Raw genomic sequence first — 13,005 nt, forward strand, 5'->3', positions numbered from 1 at the left:
TGATGTCTCTGTGCGCTTTTTGCATGCTTCTTTAGTTTCCCTTTTAATGCCATCCCCAACCTCCGCCTTACTGTTTGGAGGTCTATATACCACTCCCACTAACGTTTTCTGCCCCTTGGTATTTCTCAATTCTACCCATACAGATTCCACATCATCAGAGCTAATATCCTTCCTTACAATTGTGTTAATCCCTTCTTTAACCAGTAATGCTTCCTCACCTCCCTTTCCTTTTTGCCTATCTTTCCTGAATATCAAATACCCCTGGATGTTGAGTTTCCAGCCTTGGCCATCCTTGAGCCACGTTTCCGTAATCCCAACCAAATCATATTTGTTTACCTCTATTTGCGCAGCCAATTCATCCACCTTATTATGAATCCTCCTCGCATTAAGACACAAAGCCTTCAGGCTTGTTTTTTTAATGCTCTTAGACCTATTAGAATTATTATTTACTGTGGCCATGCTTGATTTAAACCGTTGATTTCTCTGACTGCCACTTTTGTTTTTCTCCTTCCTATCTTTTGCTTTTATCCTTGTTTCCCTTTCCTCTGTCTCCCTGCTCAGGTTCCCAACCCCCTGCCATTTTATGCCCAAGTCCAGCAGTTCAGTCCTGTGTCTCACCAGGCAGCAGGAAGATAGCTCAATATGGTGGCTAGGACCATTCACCTGTTGACATGAAGTTAAACTGCCTTTTTCTTTCAGATACCGACTGACCCACTCTGCACAAGCAGCATGTTCTGCCTCTTATGCCATTGCACCAGTCCAACGCGAAGGATAAGTTAAGAGAAATCAGCTGGCTGTCTCGTTGTAATAACTAGCAGGACATCCTTCGGCCCACAACTGTATGTGACAGCACGGTGGAATTTGCAAATTTCTGCTTCAGGGTCAGAGTATGGTTCTGATTCAGAATAAATGTCTGCTTCAATGTCAAGCTTCTTATTTTTGTGCGGTCGACTAAACGGCAGAAATGAAAGGGGGAAAAAAAATGAAAACAAAAGGCGGCGTTTAAAATCTACATTCTCAAGTTTGCCACTAATGCTAATGTATTCTGACACTTGCTGACTAGCGAAACGCACAGTGAAGGCAGGGTTCAAACAGTCAAATAACTGTGGATAAAATATTGAAGTAATGGAGGGATAAGAAATATTAAAATATTAAATGCAATTTAATGTCTAAATAAAATGAGTGTTAAGTATTTCTGAAAATTATTTTTTCAAGTAATATTGATCATAAGTATTATTTAATTCAATTAGCAGGTTTCACATTTTATGTGCAATAACTAATAATAAAAGATCTAAATTAAAATTTGTATTTAGCAAATATGAGAAATAAAATCTGCTGCATAGTGTAATATTTTATCAAATATAACTAATAGTAGGAACTTAAAGATATTTGCCAAATAAGTATTGTTATATCCTCAAATAAGGCAAAAACACGTGAGTTTAACAGCAGTAAAACATTTTACCTTTCCCACGTACTGAGGTTCTGACCCCATATATTCTTCCAGTACAAAGAACTGGTTCCAGATCCAGCCACGTCTGACACGTTGGAGCATAGGAGCTCCATCTCCTGACAGCTCAATTATGTTGTCACTGCCCGTGCGCCCGGAACTCCTTGGCGACAATGATTCCAGAGGTGTTAAAAGACTCTCATCAAGCAGGATCCAAAGAAACAGCGACAAACAATTCACAGTCAGCATTTGTGTCTGGCAGAGTAGAGCTCAGCATATACAAAAAAAAAACAACCGCCGTCTAGAAGGATGCTTCTGGATGCATGTAGACAACCCGATCTCTCCAAGTCTGTTGCCTTCACACCTCAGGCGCAAGTGATCTTCTGTGTTGTGTAAGTGTGCTGACGTGAGGTGCCATCCAATACATTAAACTCCACTTCTGCTCCTGGTAACAAGAATTTACACAGTTACATATTGACACAGGATACGTTTTTAAACTAAATGATACACACGTGGATTTATAGCTCGCAGATATTTTGAGATCACGAATTTAAAAAAATAGAACAACTACCACTGCAGAGGGGGCTGGGTGATAGAATACACAATTCAGAAGCATTTGTTTCTACCTCTTCTGGAGATGCAGTCTAGAAAGACACAGATAATTAGTCTGCCTGTTAGTCTGCCTCTCTGTTCTGTCAGTTTCAATATAGCTCACACTGGTCGAGCCTACAGTACAATACAGCTCTAGATTGGACATCTAATTCAGCAGTCTTGCTAGGGTTGAATGCCTCTAGATCAGATTGATCAGTTTGGTCAGGCTGTCAATATTAAAGGTAGTCAGCGCTGCAGTTGGGCCGTACTCCATCTGGGTTGCAGGTGAATATTACATCACGGCAGCGGACTGGTCTAGAGTACTATTCAAATTTTACAACAAAACCCTTTCTCTTATCAGTATGTTTCATTAACCGTGATCTAAAGCATTGTGAGAGCCAATAAATCACTCTCTTTAGTCATTTATTTTCAGTTTAGGACATAGTGAAACAGAAAACCAAACTTTATTAGGCTTTATTTCATAAGAACATAAGAAATAGAAACAGAAAATGCTGGCAGGGCTGGAAATACTCAGCAGGTCAGGCAGCATCTGTGGAGAGAGAAGCGGACCATCGACCTGAAACATTAACTCTGTTTCTCTCTCCACAGATGTTGCCTGAACTGCTGAGAATTTCCAGCATTGTCAGTTTATATTTCAGATTTCCAACATCTGCAGTATTTTGCTTTTGTATAAAGAACATAAGAAATAGAAGGAGTAGGTCATACGGCCCCTCGAGCCTGCTCCGCCGTTCAATAAGATCGTGGCTGATCTTCGACCTCAGCTTCACTTTCCCGCCCGATCCCCATATCCCTCGACTCCTTGACACCGAGGATATAAAAAATGCAGGGTCACCTTAACGCATTGATACACTGTGCCCAAAGACTTGGCAACTGGCTTACAAAAGAAACAGTTTGCTCAAGTGGGTAAGAGTCGATTCGGGGAGTGAAATAGCTCCTAGCCGAAATTTGCTTTTATCTTATTCCAGTGGAGCAGCCTGTTCAGCTACTATTGCATTGTGCGTTCTTCAGCTTTATGAGCACAAAAAGCATTGAGGGAGTAGAACCGGAAGACAATGTAAAAGCTACTTTTGTATCCTAAACCATTGATAATTACTGTGACTATTTGGGGGTAGATTTTGCGATGGGTTTTACCTGGTCACCAGATGACCATGGGTAAAGTAGGTGTAACCGGTTGGAGAAATTGGTTGGAAATCTGTTTTCTACCTATTTTTACATGCTTCAGTGAGTAGCACTCTCGTCTCTGGGTCAGAAGGTTGTGGGTTCAAGTCCCACTCCAGAGACTTGAGCACAAAAATCTAGGCTGACACTCCAGCGCAGTGCTGAGGGAGTGCTGCACTGTCAGAGGTGCCGTCTTTCGGGTGAGACATTAAACCGAGACCCCCGTCTGCTCTCTGAGGTGGAAGTAAAGGATCCCATGGCCACTATTTCGAAGAAGAGCAGGGGAGTTATCCCCGGTGTCCTGGGGCCAATATTTATCCCTCAACCAACTTAACATCTGGTCATTATCACATTGCTGTTTGTGGGAGCTTGCTGTGTGCAAATTGGCTGCTGCGTTTCCTACATTACAACAGTGATTACACCTCAAAAGTACTTCATTGGCTGTAAAACGCTTTGGGACGTCCTGAGGCCGTGAAAGGCGCTATAGAAATGCGAGTCTTTCTTTACTTTCTTTTTTTTAGTGTCCCACTCAGGTTTTCAGTCAGGTTTTGTACTGGCGCCAGAAATGGTCACCAAGTTACATTGGAATGCACAAGGCTAAAAAAGACCACTGCAGTCTATGGGGTGGGGCCTACTGTTGAGGAAATATCACAGCCCACAATACCTCTCATTCCCCCCCTATCAATTTTTAGGTCAGGTACTTAGGGGGAGAAATTGGGTGGAGCCGCAAACGGGGCGCCAAGCTCGCCTGAGCGCCGGATTTTGCGCTGTGATCGGAGCAGTAGCGATCGCCGGAAATTCAGCTTGAACGCCCCAAGAGGGACACGGGGCGAGGTTCGAGGCGCTCCGCGTCCCTCTTAGGGCGCTGAAACTGAATATCGCTGCGGCACGGCGCGCTGCGGTACTGCAGGCCTTCCTCCCATTCTTAAGGGGGAGGGGCCTGCACCAGCGCGATCAGAGATCGCGAGTGCCGGCAAAAGAGCCTGGCACCAAGGAGAAGTGCTGGGCTCTCACAAAACAGCCGGCAATGCCACGGGGGGTGATCAGGAGGCCAGGGACGGAGGTGCTAGCAGGCGGCCGCCGAAAAAAACGGCCGCCCCACACTTCCACCTTAATTTGCGCCACTGCCGCCACAGGTAGGCCCCGTGAACTGGGCGCGAGTAGCGAACGGCGCTACAGAGGCGGTCGCTGCCAAATATCGTGATCGGGGCGGTAGCGTGGCGCTGCGCACACCGATGACATCATCGGTGGCGGCGCAGCGCAACAGGCTAACGCTGCCATTAGCGCCCCAACTAAATATCACGGGAGGCGCGGCCAGTGGCGCTAAAGCCACTGAGTGCCCTCTTTAGGCGCTAACTGGTGGCGCAGCCCACCGAATTTCTAGGCCTTAATCAGCTAACTCTTGAGTTTTCTGATGCACTTAGCTCCCATTGCCTCCGTTGACACTCCATTCCTCCCTCATCTAAGTTTGAAGCTATTGTCCTGTTATTATAGAATCTGTAGAAAAACGTCAGCTATATTGACATCTATCTTGCCTTTACGCTTTAGGAAAATAGCCTCAGTGACGTTATTCAGATGTTCGCAAAATTCCTCGACGGTTACACCGTTCTTGTGCCTAGTGTTCCACCCACCCATATATGACGGTGTCCAGTGCTGGTTATGGAAGTGCACTTAAAAAGCCCAATAGAAAGATTTGCAGCAGCATTTTGAGTCTATTTCAAAAACTTTCTGTCTTGGATTTTTTTGCCATTTCTTTCCTGCATCCATTTAGTTGGTAGGGTTGTGCCAAATGTTCTGGCACTGATATTTTTCTGCTGTGTCCACGGCATTGGGATGATACGTTTCCCAATGAGAATCCCTCTATCCTTACGTTATAAAGAGGACGAGTAATGGAGGGATGGCATGAAGGTCAGAGTGCACCAGGAACTGACTGCGTCCACCTGTCATTAATGGCCCAGAAATTCGGGTCGGAGGCTTCCCGCGGATGCACACCTCCGACCTGCACTTAACTAGCGCGCCGGCCGTTGTGCTGTGGGCCCGCGTGGTATTCCGTTCCTGGGCCTGCTCCAACTGCCGGCGCGCAGTGCTTGCGTATCCCAGGGGCGCAGTTAGTTTGATGCGTCCCCTGGGATCACGTGGGCCATGGAGAGCCAATGGTAGCAGGGAAATGCCCATTCATAAAATTAACAGGAAGAGCTGTCAAACCTATAAATACTATAAGCCCCAAAACATCACTAAAACTTCAAATAAATTTTAAAAAAACATCACATTTTTAAAATAACTATAAATGACATGAAATAACTATTTTAAACAATAATTTAAATTTTTGAAAAAATTAATTACATTTTCTAACGGGGCTAAAAATAAACTTACCTTTCTTTAAAGTATTTAAAAATAATAAACCTGTGGAAAAAATGTTTTAATTTTAATTAATTCACTACTTACCTTGTTAAAAGCAGGTCTTGCACCTACTTTTTACATGTGTAACTCCTGGAGACATACCCTCCTGGAGAAACCTGGAAAAAAAACGGAAGTTCCATGCGAACGCGCTGCCTCTCCGGCGTACGCATTCGACCTCCTAAACCCTTCCTTTAAGGGAACGGAAGTTCCGGTTTCCCGCGCATGTGTAGTGCATGCATGAAACCGGCACTTCCGTTGGGCCTACGGGTGAGTACGCTGTGCGTACTCACCTGTGGAGACCCGAATTTCTGGGACTAATATTAATGTTTCACCCATAATTGTCAGCTGTGGCTCAGTGGTAGAACCCTCGCCTCTGAGGCAGAAGGTTAGTGTGAGTCAAAATCCCACTCCAGAGAATTGAGTACAAAAATCCAGGCTAAAACTCCAGCGCTGCACTGTTGGAGGTGCCGTCTTTCAGATGAGACGTTAAACCAAGGCACCATCTGCTCTCTCAGGTGGACGTAAAAGATCCCATGGCACTATCTTGAAGAAAAGCAGGGGCGTTATCCCCGGTGTTGTAGCCAATAGTTAGCCCTCAATTAACATCTAAGATTATCACATTGCTGTTTGTGGGAGCTTGCTGTGCGCAAATTGGCTGCCGCGTTTCCTACACTACAACAGTGACTACACTTCAAAAAAGTACTTCATTGGCTGTAAAGCGCTTCGGGATGTCCGATCGTCATGAAAGGCGCTATAAAAATGCAAGTCTTTCATTTCTTCTTTCTTTAATTACTGGCAAAGGCACACCTACCTGACCATGACCATGCACAACTGGGCTACACAGGCTGCAGATCAGCAGACAGCCAGGTGTAGAGGTGTGCTATCTAAGGCAGGACACCTGCAGCTGTCATTGCACCGTATGGGTGGCACGACCATTGGCTAGAATTACCTGCTGTGCCCTCAAGTCCTCGTTTTCCCATCTCCTTTTAAGCAAGTTGTAATGCTGCCCCAAGAGGAGCGAGTGGAAAGTAGGACCTGCCTCCTCGCTGCCAATTCACGCTGCACAATCTCCGCTTTGCCACCCTTCAAATATTGCCAGCCGGAGCAATCGTTTGCTCCACTTATATGTAGCCAGTCAGCTTTAAGTCACCACATCACTTTATATTTACCCATCACCAGCCCCCCTCCTCCACCCCCGCCATTAGCAGCTTACATACAATTTCCTGCCCCACTCTGGCATGGTTCCCAACCCCAGCCTCAGCTTGGGCCAGGAGCTCGCTACCTACACTATATAAGTAGACCTGACTCAACACACTAACGGTCGGGTGGTTGTTAGTAAAGCACTGTCTGACTAACACTCGATTGGAAGTCCAATTGGAAAATCTACGCCAATATTTGTACCTCTTCTACTTAATCTCACTTGATAAAAATCTATTGGAAACCAATCTTATATATATATAATATATATAGATAGATAGTTCTCTTGCTCTATTATAGAAACAATTAAGACAACTCTCAAACGGTGGAGTAGTTTTCTGACAATGCTCTGGGGGCAGACAACTTCACCTACCATCCATAAAAACAAATCAGAAAATCATGAGTGTTTTCAGAAATGTGCCGTCAGCGGGCAAGGTTAGGATGCGTATTCACAAAGTTACTCTTTTCAGTTCCTCCTACCATTGTCAAGCCCTTGCCATGTTATATGATGATATATTGCAGAAACTAATAAACATCAGTTCAGAAGACATGGTTTGATTTTGGTCAAACCGTTGCAAGCCACTTACAGAGATTAAGTTAGCCTGACAAAAGGAGCAGGCAGCATCCAACAACAACAACAACACGTAAGGAGGTAGTAGGGTAGATGATCAAAAGCTTGGCCAAAGAGGTAGGTTTTAAGGAATGTCTTAAAAGAGGAAAGAGAGGTAGAGAGGCAGAGAGATTTAGGGAGGAAATTCCAGAGCATAGGGCCCAGGTAGGTAAAGGCACGGCCACTAATGGTGGAGCGATTAAAATCAGGGATGCTCAAGAGACCAGAATTAGAGAAGCGCACATATCTTGGGGAGTTGTGGGGCTGGAGGAGATTACAGAGATAGGGAGGGGCGAGGCCATGGATGGATTTGAAAGCAAGGATAATAATTTTAAAATCGAGGTGCTGCTTAACTGGGAGCCAATGTAGGTCAGCGAGCACAGGGCTGATGGGTGAACGGGACTTGGTGCGAATTAGGACACGGACAGCAGAGTTTTGGATGACCTCAAGTTTATGGAGGTCATCCACTCTCACTTGGCTTTGCAACATAACTACCTTCCTTATAAAAGTAGAGACTCATGTAATTCTAAATATATGCATAATCAATAAGAATTGGATAGCGGGTTCACAGGTAGCTAGAATGTGTGGACCACGGTGATAGTACCATGTGATACAATACACATATACAGAAATGGACATGCACGCAAGTAATCACACACATAAATAGACACTCAGATACAATAGACATACACAATCATTCTGAAAATGAAAAATATTTGAATCTCAGATTCTAAGCCCTTACCTTTGCACCACAAGCACTGCTTTTACATCCAGAGATCAGCTTGTTCTACGTATCACTGATAAGCAAGCATCACCTGACAAGCCCCAACCATGGCAATCATTCCACTGACAGAAGCTTCTCTCCTCCGATGGGCATGTGCATATCATCAGTTCTAATCACATTGCATGTAACTCCTGACTGAAGGAGGAGCGCGATAACAAACTGGTGAAGAGTAACAGATGAGTTATTATCTGTCACTTGTCTCTAAATATGACTAACGGATAATGGAATTAACTCATCTGAGTGGAAATTTCCCAGATGAGTCAAAAGCTCCAATTCATTAACCAATTCCTCCGAGAACAAAACTGCCTTGGCATGTCATGCTGAGACGACGGAAGCTGACACAATCGGATATTTAATTCACCGAGGAGAATAGAGACACTTTGCGTTAATCTTTATACCAGACCACAGGCTAGAAGTCATTAACCCAGTCCAGACAGTGTTTTACAACATTTACATAAAGAATGCACATCATACTGGTTCAGTGACCTTGAGCACAGCTGTTCAGCCGCCAGACCCAGATCTAGACTGTGTCAAAATGATTTCTTGTCCCGTTTTACTAACGCAACAACCCAGTTTATCACTGGACATTTCAGGCTATATATTTAGCAGTCAGGCCTATTTGATTCCAGTTGTCCAGTCATTACAAGAATCTTGTGTACTTACGATCAACATTAAAAACAGCAAAATACTTGCTCCAATACACTGAAGCTCGTTGAAGATCATCTCCAATAGTACTATATTTGACTGGAGATGGCTTTATTAGATGCTGTCATATATGCATGTAACCCTGACATTTGAAAAGAAAGACAAGCTTGTAAGGGGTTTTAGATCGCAGAGGTTTCTCTCTCTAGAGGCCTCTCTCTCTTGCACAGTAAAACCGTGAGTGGTTCAACCCACTCGCCCCTTAGATTCTGTACTCTGGACTTTGGGGCAGGAACTACAATGTAGAGAAAACTCTTGTAGACCAAGTTTGATGAAACAAAATGGAATTTTATTGCATAATGTAAAACAAATCAAATGCAAGCAAATAAGAGGGTGCATGGGAGGGATAAACACAAACAAATCATAACGACACAATACTAACTAAGGCAAATACAGGCATAGTGTACTCTATAAAGATCATCATGAAATAGGGAAACACACGGAACATCGAGGGACAACTCATGTTAATTATACCCTTAAATGTCCACCCCCTTTAACCTAACTAGATCCGATTATGAAGGGCCAGAAACATGCTCACCAATCCAGTTGGAAAAGTATAGAGTTTGAAGTCTTGTGTTTTGGTCCTTTCAGGCGTCCTGACTCCACGTGGTTCGTGGAGCCCCAGCGAGCTGCGCCACACCTCTCTCGAGGTGGGGGTCGGGGACGGCTGGACACCGGCTGGCCTGGATGTCGGCGGGGTCGGGGATCGTCTGCTCGACCCCGGTCAGAGGAGCCTCGGGCTGGCCCTCATTTTCCTGCAGCTTTCTTCTGTAGGTTTTATTTGTCTCTTCGATAGGGCTACGGCCCTTTTCGTCTCGTCAACGGCTCGGGGTTGGCCGATGATCTCCCGATGTTTTACCCCGGGGCGGGACGCCGGCTCGAACCGTCTTCTTCTCCGAACTCCAGCTGCTATCGAAGGTAATGGCTATTACCGAAGATCCCACGAAGATGATGAAGAAAGGAACCTCTCTCTTCCCAATATCTAAGATGAAGCCTCTTCTTTTTGCTACCCCCGGTGTCTCCCAATTATACTTCTCAGCAGAAGCCCTTATCTCGCACCAAATCAGGTTAGTCTTTTGTTTTAATTTTGGCGGGCTGGTTGCACAACGGGGTAGTTATTATATTTTAAACTGTTCTTGGATGGCCAGTAACGGGCCATCTCTGGTCTGGAATAACCTTCATTGTTTTTAATGTCTTCTTGATGTCTTTAACGGGTCCTTGATGCGTTCTTTATGAATATGGAACTGTTCCCCTTTGTCTGGGTAAACATTTAGATGGCCTTTATCTACAGGCCGATCTGACTGGATCTGCATCCAATCTTTATGTATATGTGGGTGTCTGGTTTCGTTCTCTCAGAAACGGCTTCCAGAACTTACTGTGGGCTGAATCCACAAAGCTGTCTGAGGACTGCAGGGAATATTTTAAAATGTCCCAATAAGTTGGTCACGGGGTCTGGCGGCCATTTTGAAGGCCCCTTTTTCCTAGGCTTCTTTTAAAATAGTCTTTAAAATCATGGCCTCTTCTGCCATTCGACCCATTATAATATAAAGTTCAATTTTGCGAATCCTACAAGCTTATGTGGTAACAGTGCCCATCTCCGACCCTGCCTCAGCTCACCTGCTGCTGAAACCCTCATCCATGCCTTTGTTAACTCTAGACTTGACTATTCCAAATTCCGTTCACCTATCACCCCTGTGCCCACTGACCTACACTGGCTCTCGGTCCGGCTACGCCTCAATTTTAAAGTTCTCATCGTTGTTTTCAAAACCCTCCATGGCCTCGCCCCTCCCTATCTCTGAAACCTCCATCAGCCCTAAAACTCTCCGAGATCTCTGCACTCCTCCAATAGCGGCCTCTTGCACATCCACGATTTTACTTGCTCCACCATTGGCTGCCGTGCCTTCAGCTGCCTAAGCCCTAAGCTCTGGAATTCCCTCCCATAACCTCTCCGCCTCTCTACCTCTCTCTCCTCCTGTAAGACGCTCCTTAAAACCTGCCTCTTTGACCAAGCTTTTGGTCACCTGACCTAATATCTCCTTATGTGGCTCGGTGTCAAATTTTGTTTGCTAACCACTCCTCCGAACCGCCTTGACACAATTTACTATATTAAATGCACTATATAATTACAAGTTGTTGATACTGTAGGTATCCACCACAATTAAGAGCGGATTACATCAATTTCTGTCTGGATAATATTATTGCTGGTTTTCCTTCTTCCAACTCTTTTCAGGGTGTAGGTGATTGGAGCTAAGCAGATATAACTTTTGTCTCCAAAGATAAATGAATAATAAATTATTCAGTCACATTAGAAGCAGTCAGATTAGTGGGTGTTCCCAAAGCCTTTCCTCTTAGCTGTGGTTCAGTTGGTAGCACTCTCACTTCGAAGACCTTGGAGGTTGTGGGTTCAAGTCCCACTCCAGAAACTTGAGCACAAAAACCTAAGCTGACACTCCAGTAGCACTACTGAGGGAGTGCAGCACTGTTGGAGGTGCTGTCTTTCGGATGAGATGTTAAACCGAGGCCCCGTCTGCTCTCTCAGGTGGATATAAAAGATCCCATGGCACTATTTCGAAGAAGAACAGGGGAGTTCTCCCCGGTGTCCTGGGCCAATATTTATCCCTCAATCAACATCACTAAAAAAATAATTATCTGGTCATTATCACATTGCTGTTTGTGGGAGCTTGCTGTGTGCAAATTGGCTGCCACATTTCTCACATTACAACAGTGACTACACTTTAAAAAGTACTTCATTGGCTGCAAAGGGCTTTGGGACGTGTGCTGGTCATGAAAGGTGCTGGAGAAATGCAAGTCTTTCCTTTTGCTGACTGGAGCTAGAGATTCCTTGATGTCTGGATGTTAGATATATATGCAACAATTATTTGCACAGTCACAATGCTCCTGTCACCAGGGGCGGGATCTTGCCAGCCCTGGGGAGGCGGGTTTGGAGGCTGGGAAAAATGGCACAATCTGAGGGCGGGTACCCATTCCGCCCCCAACCCGGCTCCGTGCCATCTTCCCAGGAGGCGGGTACCCGACCTATGCCGGGTCCCGTCCCCTGGAGGCAGGAAGGGAATTACAGCCACTTAGTTAACCAGGTAGTTAACGGGCAGGTAAGAGGTTTATCCCCATTTTTCCAGCAGAGGTGCAGGCTTCCCGATGTCGGGAAACCCCGCCAGGATCACCAAGGTGAGCAGTGGATCTGTGGGGGTCGGAGTGTGAAGGAATAAGCCATGAGGTGCGAGTTGGGTAGGATAGATTGGGGAATGACACTCAAAGGGTTGACGGTGGATGGGCAATGGCAAACATTCAAAGATCGCATGGATGAACTACAGAACTTGTTCATCCCAATTTGGCATAAAAATAAAACAAAAAAGGTGACTCAACCGTGGCTAACAAGGGAAATTAGGGATAGCATAAGATCCAAGGAGAGGACATATAAAGCTTTTATAGATATGTGAAGAGAAAAAGATTGGTGAAGTCAAGCGTAGGTCCCTTGCAGTCAGAATCAGGGGAATTTATCATGGGGAACAAAGAAATGGCAGACCAATTAAATACATACTTTGGTTCTGTCTTCACAAAGGAGGACAGAAAAAACATCCCAAAGATGTCGGGGAACATAGGGTCTGAAAGGGGTTAAAATTATTAAGGGTAAATCATTGTGTTTAAATCATTGTGTTCAGAAGAGATTAGGGGTTAATCTTAAAACCTGTGTGTTAGCTTTACAGAAACAGTAGCTTGCCACTATGGCAGTTTGTTGCAATAGCATAAAAGGGAAGTAGTGAGTTGCATTTCGAACTGTTATTTTATAATTAACTTAGATGCCTGAGTTGTATCCAATCACTGGCTAGTACCTCAGTAGGTCAAGCGTCAGTAACGGCAAAAACCAGACAGTAATGTCCAGGTGACGAGCTTCAGTTGGGAGAAAGCGGAACCAAGAGAATGGGTCCGTTAACAAAGTGCTAGTTATAGATAAGTTGTTATGAAGAGACTGTGATTGGAGGACAATTAGTTGCTAAGGCTTCAGGATTGGCTTAAGGCGTAAATGATGTAATAACTGCGAACTGCTGTACTTTTCCGGCTTTTGAACTGTATAAA

General features: G+C 44.8%; 1 protein-coding gene across 1 annotated transcript in view; it reads right to left on the reverse strand.

Annotated features, from left to right (window-relative positions):
- The window catches only part of LOC147117871 (cadherin-12-like), a 327,937-nt gene that overhangs the window by 255,391 nt on the left and 59,541 nt on the right, over positions 1-13,005 (reverse strand). The window contains exon 2 of the mRNA XM_085989253.1: positions 1,463-1,892. Coding sequence (XP_085845379.1) covers positions 1,463-1,696 — 234 coding nt within the window. The 5' untranslated portion in view covers positions 1,697-1,892. The remainder of the gene's footprint in view (positions 1-1,462; positions 1,893-13,005) is intronic.

This window comes from Somniosus microcephalus, chromosome 5 (genome assembly GCF_052327205.1).
Source record: "Somniosus microcephalus isolate GS21.2 chromosome 5, FLI_Smic_1.0, whole genome shotgun sequence".
NCBI lineage: Eukaryota > Metazoa > Chordata > Chondrichthyes > Squaliformes > Somniosidae > Somniosus > Somniosus microcephalus.